The sequence below is a fragment of the Hylaeus anthracinus genome, unplaced genomic scaffold, assembly GCF_026225885.1.
Source record: "Hylaeus anthracinus isolate JK02 unplaced genomic scaffold, UHH_iyHylAnth1.0_haploid 11982, whole genome shotgun sequence".
NCBI classification, from domain to species: Eukaryota; Metazoa; Arthropoda; class Insecta; order Hymenoptera; family Colletidae; genus Hylaeus; species Hylaeus anthracinus.
Window position 1 is genome coordinate 2,287,802 of NW_026534330.1, and position 17,908 is coordinate 2,305,709.

Below are 17,908 nucleotides of genomic sequence, written 5' to 3' on the forward strand. Positions count from 1 at the left end.
GCTCTACATTACCGACAGCGCAATCTGCATTACCGGCCGAGTACTCTACATTACCGACTGCGCAATCTGCATTACCGACCGAGCACTCTACATTACCGACAGCGCAATCTGTATTACCGACCGAGCACTCTACTTTACCGGCCGAGTAATCTGCATTATCGACCGAGCAGTCTGCTTTATCGGCCGAGTAATCTGCATTATCGACCGAGCGCCGATTAATTTTTTGGTACAAAAATTTAACCGATTTCCAAAAAGGTGCAGTGAAATAATTTCTAGTCTATTTATATGAATACGCACTAGATCTTGCTTAAAAGTATGGGAAAACGCAGTGAAAAGTGAAATAATTGCATTATCGACCGAGCACTCTGCGTTACCGGCCAAGCGTGCTGCATTACCGACAGAGCCATTGGCATTATCGACCGAGTATTCTACATTACCGACAGCGCAATCTGCATGATCGACCGAGTGCTCCATGTCCGACAGAGCAATTCGCATCATCGACCGAGTAATCCGCATCATCGGCCGAGTAATCTGCTTTATCGACCGAGTACTCTACATTACCGATTGAGCAATCTGCATTATCGACTGATCGCGCGACATTACGTACAGAGCAATCTGCATTATCGACCGAGTACTCTGCATTACCGACTGCTCAATCTGCATTACCGACAGAGTACTCTACATTACCGACAGATCAATCTGCATTACCGACCGAGTACTCTGCATTACCGGCTGCGCAATCTGCATTACCGACCGAGTACTCTACATTACCGACAGAGCAATCTGCATTATCGACCGAGTAATCTACATTACCGGCTGCGCAATCTGCATTATCGACCGAGTACTCTACATTACCGACTGCGCAATCTGCATTACCGACTGCGCAATCTGCATTACCGACCGAGTACTCCACATTGCCGATGTGTAAAAGGAAAACAGGAGCGACGGGGTTCGTCGAAACAAAGAAAAGTCGGAATCGAAATCGAGGTCTGCGTTGCGATCTTCCGCGATATCGTGTCGCAACGCTAACGCAAGAATGTGGTAAAATTCAAACGATCAGAGTTTTCACATTATGATGCGTGCGCCGACTAGTCGGACTACATATTTCTGTTGCAACGTTGCGCGATAAAAATCGACCCAAACTGCGAGTGTTTGCCTAATTGTCGACATAAATATAATGTTCCCATCCATTGATTTTTAATTTAAAATAAATGATTACATAGTTCACGCAAATTCGATCGTTTCTAAGAAAATATCGGTGTCGAAGATCGAACATTTCCAACATTTCCACGCGCTTATCGTGCTCTCGAGTCGGGCACGAAATAGCTGTGACCAGACTCGATCCTTTGCGTAATAATTGTAATCGTTTGCGCCGACGCCGGCGCAGTGATCAGTCAAAAGGGAAATCAGTATTCATTACTCGCCATTGCGCAGCCTTGTTACATTTCTGCCCCAGTGGTCGTGAAATTCGAATTCTAATTAGCCTGGACAATGCTCCAGATGAAAACGAAAAGGGAAACGACTCTCACGCACGATGCCACGAACCGTTTTTCTTGCACGACCCTGAAAGAAACGCAATCGCGCCAGTTACTAGAGTGCATTACATCCGAGCGTATCGGTGCGTGCATACGATGTGCATTACGGATCGCAACATAACGTTTGCGGACCATATCGGGAGCCTGGCATAATGTAGATGCTTGGTCTCGATAGCCGTCAAAGGGTTACGTAAAATCCATTACAGTACCAGTTCTACGACCCGCGTTGATAATGGGAAAATCTGATTTGGTGATTAACGCTTCGGGTCAAATGCATGCCTAGAATGGCTCGCCAAAACTCGCGTGCTTTACTCAGATTTTCACAATCAAAATTAATAGGTGTAATTACATATTAAGATCGGAATCTATGTTAAAGAACAATTTATAGGAGGACCATTGCTATTTCTTCAACATTTCTAGTCCTCTCGATCTACTCCACAACTGATAATTATAATATTTGTCATTCCAAGCGCGATTTTGCAAGAGGTGAAACTTAAAATTCAAACGTACGTACGTCGCGAGCAGAACGAACGTTTCCCTGCGTACGCACACACCTACCCGCTGAAACGCAATTACGCGACCACGCTTTGATCGTTCGTCGGATGCCCTCTATTTACTGGAACGTTTGAACAGGACCTCGTGGTGAGTTCCGAAGGGGAAGTTCGCCCTTTCCCTTCCGGTTAGAGCGTTTCTTCACCGAATACGAGGCGGTCGATTTTCGTGTCGTCGAACCGCTGGTGCTGGAAGGCGGTCTAACATTTGTGCAATTGCGGATCTGGAATTTTCTGTTCGCGGGAACGGCGAAGGGCGAACCGATTTGAAAGGGAAATCACTCGCGAGAGCCTCTCCCTCCCGCCAGAACGATCTCTCGAGGCTTTTCCTGTTCGCCATTCCAACCAGTAGCCCGCATTGCAGAAAATGGACACTTAACGATCCGTGCAGGACGAGAGCCCAGAGTAAAAATGCAAAGTTAGCATGTTTCTCAATATATACAGTGAATAATGCACCATCAAGAACCATTTTTGCTGCTTAATAACTTTTTGATCAAGAAGACACTTGTTGAATTGTCCAGAGCACCCTGTTTTGCGTTTATATTTCAAAGACGACGAGCAGAAAACGGTAAGTTAGAAATAGAAATGTGAACAGAATAGTTGCAGCGCATTAAATTCATAAATGTGTAAATTTAGAACAGCATACTCACCGCAGCGTGGGCGGCAAGGAACGCGAATACGACGACTCGAATCTGGCGAACTGTAGGAAGTTGCATGAGAGTCCCTATTCGGATTTTTATTTGCTCAAGTGCTTTGTCCTATTGCTCCGCCAGAAGGTTCGATCGAGTGGGTCGATAGCGCAGCTTAGATTCGAACGTTGATAACGAGGAAAGCTTGAAGCGTTTTACGCGTCGCGGATTTCGTTGCGCGTGTTTCTCGTTTTCTGGTGTAACGCGCACGGCTTGCCTTATGAAGCAGTCTCTTAGGTCGTTTCGCTCTGAAACCAGCCCTATCCGTACACGTTGTTTATCCAGGATTTACAAACCAATAATTTTTTCCGTGGTTGCTTCAGTCAATTGGAACTTGAGTTAATTTTGTCGAATATTTTTTTTTCGTTGCTCGATTTAAAACATGTGACATGTTGCAAAACTGTGCGATACGCTCGCTTCGAGCAAGATAAAAATCGACGGCGAAAGTGTTAATCCAGAAAGCAGGAAGCTGGGAGTCAAACTAATTTTTTAAACACGTCTTTCGAGTTAAATTACGCAGTAGGACTGTTGCACTTCTAGCACTGCCTTCGGAAGTTTCATCAGACTTCTTGTTGCTCCGATTACGTTCGATATTATCGTACAGTTAGATCCAACTTGCAACTATGTCTGTCCATTTCAAGTTTCAAGGAATTTCATGCACTCGCGGAATATTCAACTTCCCTTTCCCGTGTACTCGTCAATATTTCTTGCTCGTGATTGGCGCAAACGAGAAATACTTGCAATCTTTTTAAAGATAAAAGAACATGTCATAAGAACAGCCACCTGTTAGTCTTACATCTAAAAGTAAAATATTTGTTGAAACTTAACAGATGCAAAAATGCAATCGCGCGAACTGGTTGCTAGTTTTGATAAATAAAATAAAGATAAACGTTGAAAATTCTTTGATTTATGCGACCGCATATTCAAGCTTCCAACGATAAAAACCCTCGCGAAGGAATATAAAAAGGGGGTTGAAGTTTGATTGCATGGTCGGTTTAACGCCACTTAAATTTTTGGATAGTTTTACGTTCTATCTTCGTTACCGTCTACTAATTTTACGACTGACTCAGCATCGTTGGATTGCAGGTACGATCCTTCTTTGATCGTGGCTAATGAAGCACGTCCGGAGATCGGCCTGTATTGTAGCATGCTCTGATAATCGTCCTTCTGAGAACATCGGATCGCGTCGTCATCGCTCGACGATTTACGCCTTTTCTACTCCTATCATTCACTTGAACCAGTTCGAAGGGAGTTCCCATCGATTGTTTCGTTCGAATTGAAGAAACGTGAAAGGGCAGGTCGTGGAACGCGGATGAATCCTCGAATCTTAAGACATTTTCCTGAATAAAATTCAAAGCCACATATTCCGGTTTTTACCATTTTCTTTGATAAATGTACTCTGAGTACTTTCACGTAACAGAGTAGCAAGAGTTAAGTTTATACGTGGGAAAGGTCACGGAACCGGGAACCAGTTCGATGAATTTCGAAAGATTGATCTGTTTCGATGGAGGAAGTGAACTGGTCGATACTGTGTCTCGACACGAAAACCGGTCGAGAGAATGTAGCTTCATTATCTGTGTACACGTGAATACGCGCGCGTGGCATGTAAACGAGTTACAGCGTTGTAACGAGGTCGAAATTCACATTGCAGTGGTCGATGAGACCCTCGGAACTTTCGTTTTCTCTTTTCCGCGTTATCTCGATGACGAATTTGTTACATCTTATGACGTGTCGGCTAACTGAAACAGGTGTTAGACCATTCTTGATTAAGAAGTCTCCTATCAAGTACAGAAAAACGATCAATTGTGTATTTTATACGATACTCGCAGCTATCATAAAGTATTAAAAAATTGCTTCAGAAAATCCTGAAGCTGTTACAGAAAATTTCAGACCTCGATCGATAGCCTTAACGAAATTGCTTTTAAAAGCGTGACCCTTTGAAGCTCGTTAATGGCTCAACTTGAGAGTGACGAACGCGTCGAGGGGTAAAAATGCACCTTGTTACGTAAGAATAGCGAGACTCGGACGGTCGATTACGTGGGCAGTCGATCTAGCCGCGCGTGTGTTGAAAACGACACACGCTGCGGCGCAATATGCATCGAGTAACATCGAATAGATGCTCGTTGGAGCGTAACGTTCCACGAGAATGTTTACACGCGTTTAGATCCCATGGAGTATGGGTTTCGAAGGTACTTTAAGCACGTACCATTTGCGTGGTGGCCGCTGAAAGCAGTAATTGGCTCCTAGCTAGCATAACGATCGTTAGCACAAAACTCTCGGCGCCCTGATCGAAGCAGATCGATCATTTTGATCGCACACCCAACTACACGTCTATGACTCCATTTATTTATTATCCTACGTGTAAAAGACTCTCGCGTATAAAAGTAATCTTCGTCAATTATATTCGGAGCAAGTAACTTTTAAGCGATACAAAACATGATTACGATTGGAATAAATAAATAAATAAGTTAAATAAATAACAGTCAAAGATCAGACTCCGTCGTATTCTACGTTTCGTTTTCGTTGTCCAGTTCCATGAAGGGTGGTTCCGTCGGAGGCTCGGTTGGCCATTTTCCTACGGTCGCGGAGGGATCGATAGTGGACGGTGGATCCGTGATAACAATTGGTCCAAGAGGTTCAGCCGTCTGCTCTTCCTCCTTCACCGTGTCGTCTACAATTTGAGAATTAAGTTCTGGTTTCGTTGAAATCGTTTGCGGTTTTATCTCCGAATCCGTGGATTCGGGCATCGGAGGTATCAGCTCCGTCGAGGGGACCATCGTTTTGATTTGACACTGACGACCCATGTAGCCAAGAGGACAAATGCATCTGCAATCAAAATACAATCGTAAAATTAGTAATTTTTTCAATCTTTCTTTCTGAAAAATTAAACACGAACCTTGAGCCAAGCGGTTTTAGTCATAATTTACTGGATGTATTAAGAATGTTATCGCTGTTACAGATCAAAGAGTTACTTCTCGATCGTCAAGGTTATCGAGTGGAAAAGTAGTGTCGCCACGGCAGTCGATAATTTTACCTGTAATTGCCGTCTTCCTCTGTCATACTCATGCAGGTTGCATTGTTGCGACAGATTCCTGGATGCTCGTCGCAGTAAGTCAGCTTCTCGTTGCACAGATCGCCCGCCCATCCAGGCTCGCATCGACATTCCCATGGTCGTTTGCAGGACCCGTGGACGCATCCAGGATAAGGGACGCATTCGGTGCAGTTAGGACCTGTCCATCCTACGCGACACCTGCACGTTCCTGGACGACGGCAGGTGCCATGCTCTCGGCTGCATCCTTGCGAGCAGAGCGCTGCGCAGAGACGGAACAAATTTAATTGGACGAAGCAGACTCGGTAAATGAAATTGTTGGATCGCGAAGAGGCTACTCTAATTAATCGGATTGCATCTGCGAGCCCTTCCTACTTGGACGGATATATGGATAAGTCACTTATCGCGTGCTCCGGGACAAAGGCCCCTAAGAGCACCAAACCACAATAGAGAAAGTACTACGAGGGCTTGGGAAAACGAAGGCTGTGTTAAAGTGACATTGCACGAGTAAAATTATCGTGAAATGGATGAATACGAGATGGGTAGGTACACTGGTATACGCATACATGTAATATTCAAGATAACTGATGGCTACATGGTATGAATTATTATAGAGTGGACTTGTACCTTTGATAGAAAGGTACTTTAATCGTGTAAATAAGGTAACAAGAACTTGGATTCAATTTTAACGTAATTTCAGTTAGTAGGTTTAGAGGAAGATGTTTACTTACGTGTCTGACAAAGGAGTCCAGTCCAGCCAGGCTCGCAGCGACATTCCAGAGGTCCTTGACATGTTCCATGCATACATCCTGGCAAAACTGCGCACTGCTTACACTTTGGCCCCTGCCAACCTAGTCGGCACCTAGAAAACACCAAATGAACAATTAGAACAAAAGATCGGAGCTACAGTGGTCGCCGTTTCGTCTTAAACAATTGATATCCGACTATTATATTGTTTTCATATCGTTTCTACTCGGACACGATATGCGATAGGATCTTAACTACTATTAGAAACTTGGATTACACGAATACGTGTCTCCAGTTAAATACCAAACTAAATGCCGCAAACATTTTTTTCTATCTCTGACTCTTGCTTGGAATAGATGTGTAGCAGCTTGTGTGGTTCTTTTATCGACAGAAAAAGCAGCATTTAAAAGCCTTCACGGCTTCCACGCCTGCTCCAAATTACCAGCTGTGAACGTTAATGGAACGAGGGTCGAGCAAACGGGCGGTTTCATTGCTTCGATTCGCCGCTACCGGGACTGATAACCGCTCATTACTCCGCCATTACGCGTTGCACTTTACCTGCACTCGCCTGGCTTCTCGCAGTATCCCTGGCTGGACAGGCAATCGGTTGCGCAGATCGGTTCCGAGCAGAACATGCCTTTCCACCCAGGATCGCAGGAACACTCGAAGCTCACGTTACAGCTGAAAGTGAAAATCCGCTCAGTGTCTACCGCAAGGATGGTATTATTCTTTCTAATTGACGTTAGAAATTATGCTTGTTGTTGGTCAAGGTAAAATCGGTGTCCAATTCGCGGTTGGATCGGATCGAGAGCTTATGACGCTATACAAGGTTGACAAAATCGATCTTTATAGAATCTTTCTTTCTTAAAGTGTCAGGACATTCTAGAGAACGCAAACTAAGGCTTTTTCTGCGAATTATTCCATTTCTAAGATAGAATGCCCCTTAAACGTATCCCACCGAGGCTCGTTTAGCATTGAGGAGTCCAGCGACGAGTTAGCTCGTCGGCAGTCGTGACACGTACAGTTGAAAGCGTCGTCGCCGCTGGAATATGATATTTCTGGGTGAAATTGAAACCCAATCGGAAGTGGACCGTGGTTTCGATTCGTTCCAAGGGTTCTGCTAGGCCAGAGGAACGGACCAATATGGTTGATTGCCTCGTCGATCAATCGTGCTTTTCTTTTCATCTGTCGAGGAAGAAAAAGAAACGACAACTTACCTGCCGTGCTGACATCCTGGCAAAGCTACACACTTGTCGCACAGCTCGCCATAGAAGCCCAATTTGCAGCGACATTCACCGGGTCGACGGCAGTAACCCTGAAGAGGGTCGCACCCCTTGCGACAGATTGGCACGTCGCACAAATCGCCCGTCCATCCTAAGCGAAAAAAAATATACGATCGTATATGAAGAGGAATGCCGGTATCGTTAGGTTCTTATTATGCTTTTCTACAGAGAGTCGATGCTGAATTCTACGAGTCGCTCTTTCTTTTTTTATGAAGTTTGAGGAACGTCCAAGGTTTACGAGCGCACAAACATACGTAGAGATAGTTAACGAGCTGGTTTCTAATTCCATTGTCTTGGGTCTCGTTTCATAAAGGTCAAAGGGAAGAAAGTTTCCTCGTTTGAAAACAAACGTTCAAAGTCCCCTTCATTCTAAATGTTCTCCGGTCTAAAATTTAGTCGAAAACTTTCTTTCCCATGGCTAAATATGATCTAATGGCACCGTTCGATTTAGACTTTTACCTGGTAAACACTTTACTTCTCCAGCTTCGTCGCAGACGTAGTGCGAATTTGGATGCTGAGAGGCTGGTATTTCGCACGCCTGCTTTTTCCATTTCGGAACGTACCTGTGGAGAGTGCGCGAGTTAATTATTTCCCGAACACTGCGACACGGGAGTGTAATCGAACAACGAAGGGAACACCGTTCAACCATCTAACGATTGAAGTGTATTAATCACGTGGTGCAAGAGATTGGTACAACAATCTAATCCTCGACGATGACATATTACGTGCAATTTTCTATAATTACGTTTCTAGATTCGATTCAAGGCACGTTAACTACCTAACAACTACTTATTACGTTAAATTAGGTCATGGATATAATCAGATCGATTTAGTAAAATATCGAAATTGCAGGGAGGACAGGGATCGAAAACAGTAATGGATCTGAGTGATTAACCTTTGCACTTCGACAGTTTCGAATCTCACACACATTTTAAACTGAAATCTGGACTACAGATAATATTACTTAATTCTTTTGACCTATCACGGAATAAAGATTTGCACTACTGTCCTAAAGGAATTCGAAGTCTCCTTCACCGAAAGAAAGCGTAGCAACTTTGTCAATCGAATCACGTAAACGACGAAATGGAAGAGTAATTCGTGATACCTGGGTCCTGTCGCGAATCCAAAAGGCAACGCACCGATGCCGAGAGCAGTTGTCACACCGACGGATAGGCCATTGTTCAGGTTTCCCAGTTCACCGGGACCAATTAGGAGGCTGAGACAGGCGACCAGCAGTATCATCTTTGCTTGACTACCGAGTCAAGACTGAGGACGTCCGCGTCCAAGGCGAAGCCTTGGATAACGGGACCTTGTTCGAGGTCACGGCACACTTTTTCATCGCGGCCAGTGTTGGATGGTGCGCGTGTGAAACGCGTATGCATGTGCCTGGTACAGCCTGCTGAGCTCACAGTTGGCTTCTTTTTGTCGACTCACGACAAGTTTATTATTCGCTCGGGAAAGTTCAATGCACCTCTTCGACTACGCGAGAGGAGCCATTCCCCTCCGAAGGCGTCGCGTTCGCCGCGGCCATGGAAAGGAAATGGACGGTCCTGGAACTTTCTCGGGAGCACACGTAAGCTTCTTCGTATGCCATGGAACTTGAAAGAATTCTTATTGACTCTTGTACTACCGTTTCTTCAAGAATAACAGTTCTTTTTTAGAGTACTAAATTTAATGACCCTTACAAAGTTTCATAGTTGTACTTAACCCTCGCAATACCGCGGAGGAGATGCTTTGTATATTATACAAGTATTATATTTGGAGAATTTCACCTAAAATAATCATTTGATAATTGCGAAAAAATTATGTATCGCGTAAAAGTATAACTTTTCATATCAGAGTACACAGTGAAAAAACTCTCATGTTCCAAGATGGTAATGATTGTCACAGTAAAAGTAAGTAAATTCCATCTAGTCCCATTGGAAAATTTGTTGCGAAGTTTCATTAAATCTCCAGCTAAACGTAAGCCGATCTCGATTGTTAAATTCGTGTTCTGCGCTTCCTGCATAACGGGAACCTTTTTCGGACGTCAGAAACCCCAGCTTGTCCGAAGGATCGGACCGAAACATTCAATCCTCCCGTAATCTGGTGTAAATCCGTTCGATATAAAGAGACAGTCGACGGACCCTTTCGAAATTCGACGAAAAACCTCACGAACCCTCGTCATTCAACTTTATTCGTAGAGAAGGACGTGGATCATCGACAAAGTGGGGGCTTAAAATTCCGTCGACTCGCTGGATTAAACTGTAAGGCGCCTTAATGTTTCCTCGATGGAAAATAGACGTTCTGCCGAAGGACTGCAGTCGAAGTGAACATTTTACAAAAATCAATGTTATTAGAAGTAATTTATTTATATTTTAAAGACTTTGTACAAGCTTCGGAGCTACTATTTACAAATAAATACAGAGATTTGGCGCCGCGATTCGGCGTCGCTTTTCTGTCTCGGCGATAGGAACTCTTTTACAGTCTGTTCGTTGCGCGTTGAGCAAGAAGTTATTTAGTACTCTTAATACGTACAAAAATATCATCGAAGAATCTGTACATATCCTGCTTCCAAGATCGGCCAGTCAATTATTTATAATCTCTCGCGAAGTTCTTTGTACGTTTCTTCGATTGGACGATGCTCCAACCTCCTGCTTCCATCGTTTGCAAAGTTGCCGTCGATTTCCTCTACAATTCGCAATGGATCTTCTACATACTTTAAGAACTACTTTACATCGTACGCACATTAAACTCGTTCACATTTACAGTTCACTTAACGTCAACAAAGATCTCACACCTACTTGCAAAGAAATTATACAAGGAGAAATACTAGTGACTACTCGTGACCATCTTCGAACGACGGTTTCAACTATTTGTACACTAACGGCAGCACAGTCCAGCAACAATCTTCTCTCTCTCTGTTACCTTTAATCCGCCGGATTCGCTCGCGTTAAAGCAAAACATATCCCTGAGTTTGCCATCGTCTTGAACGATGCTTCATTGTTCGTTAGTCCCTCAAACTTCCTCCACTTCGTAGCTTTTGTTCTTCTTGCAGACCTTCATCATACCAACGACGAAGACTAAAATCGCTGCAGCGATCGAGGCTGCGAAGATGTCCCAAGGATACAAGTCCTGAAACGTTGTCTCTATCCTTTCGGCCTGAACGGAACTGGGCCTGGTGTCCACTTCGATGGGGAAGCTGCCAGGTCCGTCGTTCGAGGCGATTCTAACTAGGTATTTAGTGCCAGGGGTCAAAGAAATCTGAGCGAAATTCGAGTCTGCCACTTGGTTCCCCATCAGACCACCTGTCTCTGGTTCCCAGGACACCACGTAAGACTCCTTGTTCCCTGATTGCTCCCTGTCCACTTTGTCGTTGTACGCGCTGCTTGTAGAGGGAGTGTTGTCACCTTCTAGATCCTCTTCGCCACCCTCGTCCTTTCTCCTGAAGAAAAACCTACGGAATATCTCGTCGGAGATCTGAGACTCCTCTTGGCTCCTCCACTCCGCCAAGACTTTTTCTCCGTACTTCTCCAGGAAGAACTGCCTCACTCGGTTGTTGAACCTAACCTGCTGCAAGTTCTTCTGCTTCTGCAGCTGAGTCTGGACATCCTTCCAGGAGATGGTGGCCTCGTACAGGGGGCCTTCTTTCAACGATTCCAACGTTGGAACCCATTCTTGCCAACTGTAGTGCCTCACTCCGTCTTCCACGGCGACGATGATCCAGGTGTCTGGTCTCAGATTAGGCGTGCGTTCTCCAGGATAGTATCCGTCCACTCTCCATTGCTTGTAAAGCCTGCGCATCACCACCGACACGTCGAATTTGTCCACGTTTATGGGAGCTTTCTTGGGCGCTGGTAGCATCGAGGGGAGGTACTTCTCCTCCACCCTTGTTTTGCGGAAGGTACAGGCTGTCTGACAGGCTGGGCACTGGAAGAAATACGAAAGTCAGTATGGTCTCGAGGAAAAGAGGCTTTCGAATACTGAGTTAAGCTTAGAGCGAGAGCGAGAGAGCGAGAGAGAGAGAGAGAAAGAGAGAGCCTCCTTCATGATCAAATACTGTTAATCTACAATTTAAATCTACATATTACCAAAGATATCGGTCATTTCTTTCAATTGTATTACTATATTTAACCCGTGTTTGTTCGACCATCAATGCGATTTTGCTTCCGTCTAGTTTCATAGGAATCGAAACCTGGGATTGTGGGGTTATCTCTCCTCGCTATCTGTCCTTCGAGAGGTACATTAGAGACGAACGATAATTAACGATCTCTCTAAAAGAGACATTCCGTTATCTAGACAAAAAATCGTTGCTCGAGAGACGACCTGGAAAGACCGTTCTTTCGAGCTCCTAATCCAAACATTCACCGTAACCTGGTAGTCAGTCGCTCCCCAAATATTTGAAAAAGATTTCTATCGCCTAGGGTCGATACATCGAGGACTTTAAATTCGACCGTGGGCAAAGCGGCTCGACCTTCCGTGAAAACCGACAGGTAGGTTTCTAAGGATTTTTCTCATCCCCAGGCCTTCGTGTACTCCCTTCCAACGCAAGACCTTTCTCCTCGTCTCAAGGTGCCGTTCAGCGATTACCCCCTCTCGTTTTCATCCCTTAGCTTTCAAACGGCCAAAGTTAAGGGATTTTTCTCGCGCTTGATCGATTCGAGTTTTCTGTAGATTCGATCCGCCGCTGAATCGAACGCGATGAAGGTTAACTTGGTTTACCTGTACGAAAGGGGCCGAAATACGAGAGGATTCGGTTACGTTTCGAGTTTCGATACACGATTGCAGGTGCGCATTCTTGGAAATATCGCGAATACCATGAGACTCAAGTTTCACGATTAACCCTTCAACAAGGGCGAGCTAATCTTCAAATTTTTAGGTAACATATCCAAGTAACGAGTTCATTGTTTAATCATTTAAAAAATACACCGAGTTTACAATTACTTTTGCTTGGCCCAAGTGCGCGTAGTCCTTGGAGACAATTTGAGAACGAAAGATGTTCGAGGACAGTCAACAATTTTGAGTTTAAGGGCGACAAGTAAATAAAAGAAATTTGCCAGCAACACCAATTCTGTTCGCCGTTTCCCCCTTTCCTGTAAAATGTCCCGAAGGGTCGAAGAATTCCCCTCCATCTCGCTGACCTAATCCAAAAGCCTGCTTCACCAGTAAATTTACTTACATGTAGATACTGGTCGCCCTCGCAAATGGTTCTCGTCTTCTCCCACCGGTTCTCGAGGGCCTCGCAGTACTGCCAGCACTGTAACACAGAAGGAGAAAAAAACACATGAAAGAACCGAAAGAGCGTGGCAGAGAGAAGAGAGGGAGGTGGGTTTCAGCTTTGAACAAAAAGCTCTTGCACGCACGGGACGCGCGAGTAAAAAGGACGACGGTACCAAGCAGGGAGGCGCAGGGGGATGAAAAGGCCCGAGGAACGCGAAGAAGGAACGGGAGAATAAGAACCATCGGACCTGGACCGTTGAATCGAGCGATTTAAGGGACCAGCGGGGTGGTGGAGTGGACCCAGAGAGGAAGAGGACGAAGAGGGTCAGAAAGAGTCGAAAAAGAAGGAACGACAACGATGAAAGAGCGAGAAAGGACGAAGGTTGGAGAGGACGGAGGGGCCGAATTAGCTCCAACCTGTTTCAGGCATAACAGGCACCGTCGTTGTTGTCTTCATATTTATTGGGGTACCGTCCCTCGTGGAGCCCTGTTTCCAGATTCTTTTTTCTTCTCTTCTCTCTCGACGAGAGACCCCTTCTTACCCTCCGTTCCCGATTATCCTTCATCGCGGTGTGTTCCTTCTAAGTCCGGCTGCTTCGTAGAAACGCCGTGCCCCCTCCCCTCCCCTCCCCCCTCTTTCCGCGCTAATGACGACCCCCAAAAAAGCAACATCAGCGTCTAACAGCTTCGCGATAATTCCCTCGAGTCTCCGGGATTCCTTTTTCCGAAGCTTTTTACGCTCGCTGGTGTAAATGACCAGAAAAAAAGGGATCGCGAGGCGAACGATTCTCTCCTAGACAATTTCGAGTCTTTGTTACGAATCCTTTGATGGATGCGGTCTCCTTCGCTCCAGGGTAAATTATTAAACAAAGCAATAAATTAGAGATACAGCTCGGTTATGAACTCAACACGTTTCAGGTTTATGCTTTTCGGGACTACGTGCAACTATGGTTTCATCATTTCTACTTCCATCCCTTTAGAGAATACGTGTAGGCGAAAAATAAATTACTTTGATCAAAGCAGTTTTTTGTTTGATAATTAACGGCCGCAGGCGATGTCGATCGGTGCCCGAGCATCTCGGACGAAGGAGTCCAGAGTTCTCCGTTTGTCCTTTTATCCCGTTTATTTCACTTTACGACAGCACGGTCATTGATTTCCCCCAGGGAGGGGACGCAGTCTTTACGACCCTCCGTCGATCGTAACTCGATAACGGCACGATCATCGTCGCACTCGATGAAATTTGATGGAGCGACGACGTCGCCGACGTTCGCGCCACCAGATGCATCTGTAGCAACGGGAGCTGCCGATCGCGATCATCGAGACGATTACGATTAAATACGCGAAGAACCCGCTTTCCTGCCTGGGCAATTACGCGATGCACGTATTTATAGCTGGGATTTCTGTAGACTTTGACTTCTTGGGATTACCGAAGACCCTTAGATAAATTTAATTAGAATAGATGGGCATTAGAGATGAGAATTAGATAAGGCCCTAAAGATAAATTTAATTAGGTCAACCTATATATGGAAGAAAATCTATAACAAAATTACTGCTGTATTTTTTACTACGATAAGTAATAGCATAGAAATGGAATTCTAATAGATGCATCAGGATTAATAAAATAGCGAATATGTGGCTTTCCAATTCTAAATGGTCCCCCATCCACGCGTTAGACTCCTCAATTTGGATCTCAGCTCACGTTACTCTCCCATTCGTACCCGATTGTTCGAAGTATAATGAAACAATTACGTTCGCGAAGGGGGCGGTTCAAATCGTGCGCGAAGATTCCCCACCCAGGAATAATCGTCATTATCCGGGCGTAACTCTAACGTTCTCTCCGAGGGGTTTCCTCGTACGACCTTCGTTAAGCCACCTCCGCTCGACCGCCCCCTCGAAGAATCGTTATTCAAATGTGTCCCGGGTAAACGACTCTCGAGGACTCTCCTTTCCCGAGCATAAATTTGAATGGATCATCGTGCCCCTTCCCTCAACTTCTCGATAATATCCACGCCTGGCGTGTGTACCTCGTAGTATCACACGCACCTCTCTCTCATGTTGTTCTCATACATTTGAGACAAACTAATAAAATCGCTAGTTTACGGCACGAAAACTTATTCCATTGTAGCTAACAAACCTACTCTCCGTATTTCTGTTCTCTGCGGGTGAACAATATGGCATCGATTTCCTCGAAATTAATGGACACCCCCCGTACACCAAATGAGCAACGCCCTGCGCACACACGCTCACGCAAGCCGCATTGTGCGTGAGTTAATCGTGATTCCCATCTGTCCATCTGCGACGTGTCTGTTCAAGGGATGGGCAGGGGTGTCGGTGAGGGCGCGGGGACCACCATGATTTTCCACGGCGCCCCATAAAACCGACACAGGAGATTTATCGTCGACGGAGACGCTCGGAACGTCCCCGCGATCAGATTTCCAGACGATCGAGTCGTGTCGCCTACGCGAAACTCCGTCGAACAATTTTTCCAAAAGGGTATATCCGAGACTACGGGGATTGTTTATTGTTTGGTCTGACGGTGGAGCCGAGACGACGACGGGACTGTTGATTTTCCGAGGCAATTGGTCTCCAGGACGCGTTGAATGGCTCAAAGACAGGGGGACTCTGGGTGACCCGGGAAAGAGGGTCACGTTAAAGTTAGAAACGTCGTGTCGAGTGCAAATGGAGGAAACACATCTGGTAGAAAAGGAAATAACTCGGAAAAAGGACTGCTGTAACCTAACTCTTAACTGTCAATTTAAAGTTAGACAATTGTAGAGTGTCCGAGCGTATGATGTCTTGCTCTGGTAAGTATTTATGCGGAATTCTGTGCAAGCTAGTAATATATACCATTTTAGAGGGAAATTATAAACGATGGAATAGTAAATAAAGATTACCAATTATGCTTTGATAACGAGGCAATTGTTGAAGTAATTTGTCGTGGGCGGTAGAGAGCACGTGGGTGTGCGTCAGGTGATGGTTACGAGAAGGAAAGAGTTGCGAGTAAATGCGTCGTAAAACCGGTATGGTAAAATTCGAATTATATGTGCACATAGTATACAATGAAATTCAGAGACGAAAGCTACAGGAGAAATAAATAGGGAAAACAAGCTCGGTATAAGAACGATGGTAGTATCTGTATTTTAAGATTATTGGCTCCGAAATATTGCTCACTGTTATTTCTGTAACGGATTGCGAATATGTTTAGAAAATTACGGGGAAAAAACTGTTCGGTGCACGTGGTGCTTCGAAAATCCGTGACGAGTTGCAGCCGGTTCTCGTTTCGAATGGGGGAGGATATTGTGGAGAGAAAAACATGGGCTCGCGGAATAGTGTGTGTAGGAGATATACGATGAAAGGAATGGGATACACGTTGGATGGTTCTTGAGAGAATAAAACAGATATCATTTTAAGGTGAAACTTTTAATTTTAATATCGACAAGCATAAAGAGATTGAAGCGAGATAGAGACTAAATTTAATTGATTACAATTTCGTTTATATCAGTTCTCGTATAACAAAGACTCGAATGTTAAAAAGATAATACATGCATTGTAATTACCTTGCTGCAACTGGTTTGCTGGTGTCCCGTGTACCAATCGCATATCCCATCGACTGTATGCTTTCTGAGGCACTGCGATCTGCACTGCGCGATCCTGACGATCGGTCCAAGATCGAAACCTCTGACCAATGCGACGCACCAGGTGAACAACAGGAACCACGAAATCTCCATGGCAAATCACACTATTTCCTCTTCGACTATGGCACTCACTAGTTCACTGTTACAAGAGTTTGCGGTAGTCTATAATGGAACACTAGTTTATGCGAATATTAAGCGATATTAATACAACGTACGTATTTATATATTACTGTTTCGATTATCGATAGTATTTAGTCGGTTCACGTGTCGCGTAAACAATCGCGTTTGCGAGGAACGTGCGCGTCGATGGAAACGAGCAGTGACGTAGGTCTTGATACCACCGAAATTTCGAGCCGACTGCGACCCTTCGGTGGTCGGTACCTTCCTTATGTAGCCACGCGCCCCACCATTGGATTTCAGTCCGCCCCTACCCCCTAAAGGCAACGTAGCATCCCTTGTAATTATCCGTGGGCTGGAACCGTCCCTCGGCATATGGTCGACCACGCTGCATCAACGTCCTTCTGCCCGAATTATTTCTCTGACGGCGAAGTAGGCCAGACCGCGGAAAGAGTTGGGGGAATTTTTCGTTTCATCGAAAGCGATTGGGTAATTGTCCTCATTTGACCTTTGTTTTGTAGGATTTACTTTTAAAGCAGCGACACCGGGCAACTTCGTTAATATCTTTGACAATTGAACCAATTAAACGTGATTTGCTTGTTGGTATCTTAAAAAGTAATTATTTATATACGCGATTGAAATTATATAAATTGCTTCCAAGATCTACATTACGTGTTAGTTTAATTACACTCAATGTACATGACTCGAAATAATAATTTTCTACGAGTATCAATTTGAGATAGCAGAATTAGGAGCATCTACTTTATCCGTAGTTTTTCTGGAGTAACGACAGATATTCCAGAGGAAAATTCTAGTTTTCCCCGCAACAATGGTTCTAAATCAATGCTGTAACTCCTCCAGTGTAAACCTAGCGATTAACGTAGGTCCTAATTTCCCTGGTATGCTCTGCGTACAATCTGTCGTCGCGAATATTATCTCGGAGAACCACCCTCGCATTACAACCGCGTAGTGTTTCACTATAATTATCCACGTGCCTTATGGTCCCCGGCATATGGTTCAGAAACGCCGTCTTAGTACAGAGGAACCATCTTTTTCGTGGGCGAGGGGGAAAGACGAAAAAGTGAAGGAAGATTGCTCCACAG

At 44.9% G+C, this 17,908-nt stretch overlaps 2 protein-coding genes across 2 annotated transcripts; both read right to left on the reverse strand.

Annotated features, from left to right (window-relative positions):
• Positions 1–5,099: 5,099 nt before the first annotated feature.
• LOC128886492 (protein jagged-1-like) lies at positions 5,100–9,196 on the reverse strand. The gene is made up of 7 exons (XM_054141428.1): positions 8,960–9,196; positions 8,314–8,417; positions 7,789–7,945; positions 7,130–7,252; positions 6,556–6,686; positions 5,810–6,086; positions 5,100–5,601 (listed from the first exon to the last, which is right to left on the reverse strand). The coding sequence occupies exons 1-7, from the start codon at positions 9,094–9,096 to the stop codon at positions 5,283–5,285; spliced, it is 1,248 nt and encodes a 415-aa protein (XP_053997403.1). The 5' UTR covers positions 9,097–9,196; the 3' UTR covers positions 5,100–5,282.
• Positions 9,197–10,156: 960 nt separating this feature from the next.
• LOC128886466 (uncharacterized) lies at positions 10,157–17,043 on the reverse strand. The gene is made up of 3 exons (XM_054141387.1): positions 16,611–17,043; positions 13,013–13,090; positions 10,157–11,763 (listed from the first exon to the last, which is right to left on the reverse strand). Exons 1-3 carry the CDS (start codon positions 16,779–16,781, stop codon positions 10,852–10,854), a joined length of 1,161 nt encoding a protein of 386 aa, XP_053997362.1. The 5' UTR covers positions 16,782–17,043; the 3' UTR covers positions 10,157–10,851.
• Between the last annotated feature and the right edge of the window lie 865 nt (positions 17,044–17,908).

Coding starts and splice junctions, on each gene's coding strand:
- LOC128886492 (XM_054141428.1), bottom strand. CDS start 9,096: ATGATACTGCTGGTCGCCTGTCTCAGCCTCCTAATTGGTCCCGGTGAA. Junction 7,946..8,313: donor AGAAGTAAAGTGTTTACCAG/GTAAAAGTCTAA, acceptor TTTTTCGCTTAG/GATGGACGGGCGATTTGTGC. Junction 5,602..5,809: donor GAGGAAGACGGCAATTACAG/GTAAAATTATCG, acceptor TTTTGATTGCAG/ATGCATTTGTCCTCTTGGCT.
- LOC128886466 (XM_054141387.1), bottom strand. CDS start 16,781: ATGGAGATTTCGTGGTTCCTGTTGTTCACCTGGTGCGTCGCATTGGTC. Junction 13,091..16,610: donor AGCAAACCAGTTGCAGCAAG/GTAATTACAATG, acceptor TCTGTGTTACAG/TGCTGGCAGTACTGCGAGGC. Junction 11,764..13,012: donor AGGGCGACCAGTATCTACAT/GTAAGTAAATTT, acceptor TATTTCTTCCAG/TGCCCAGCCTGTCAGACAGC.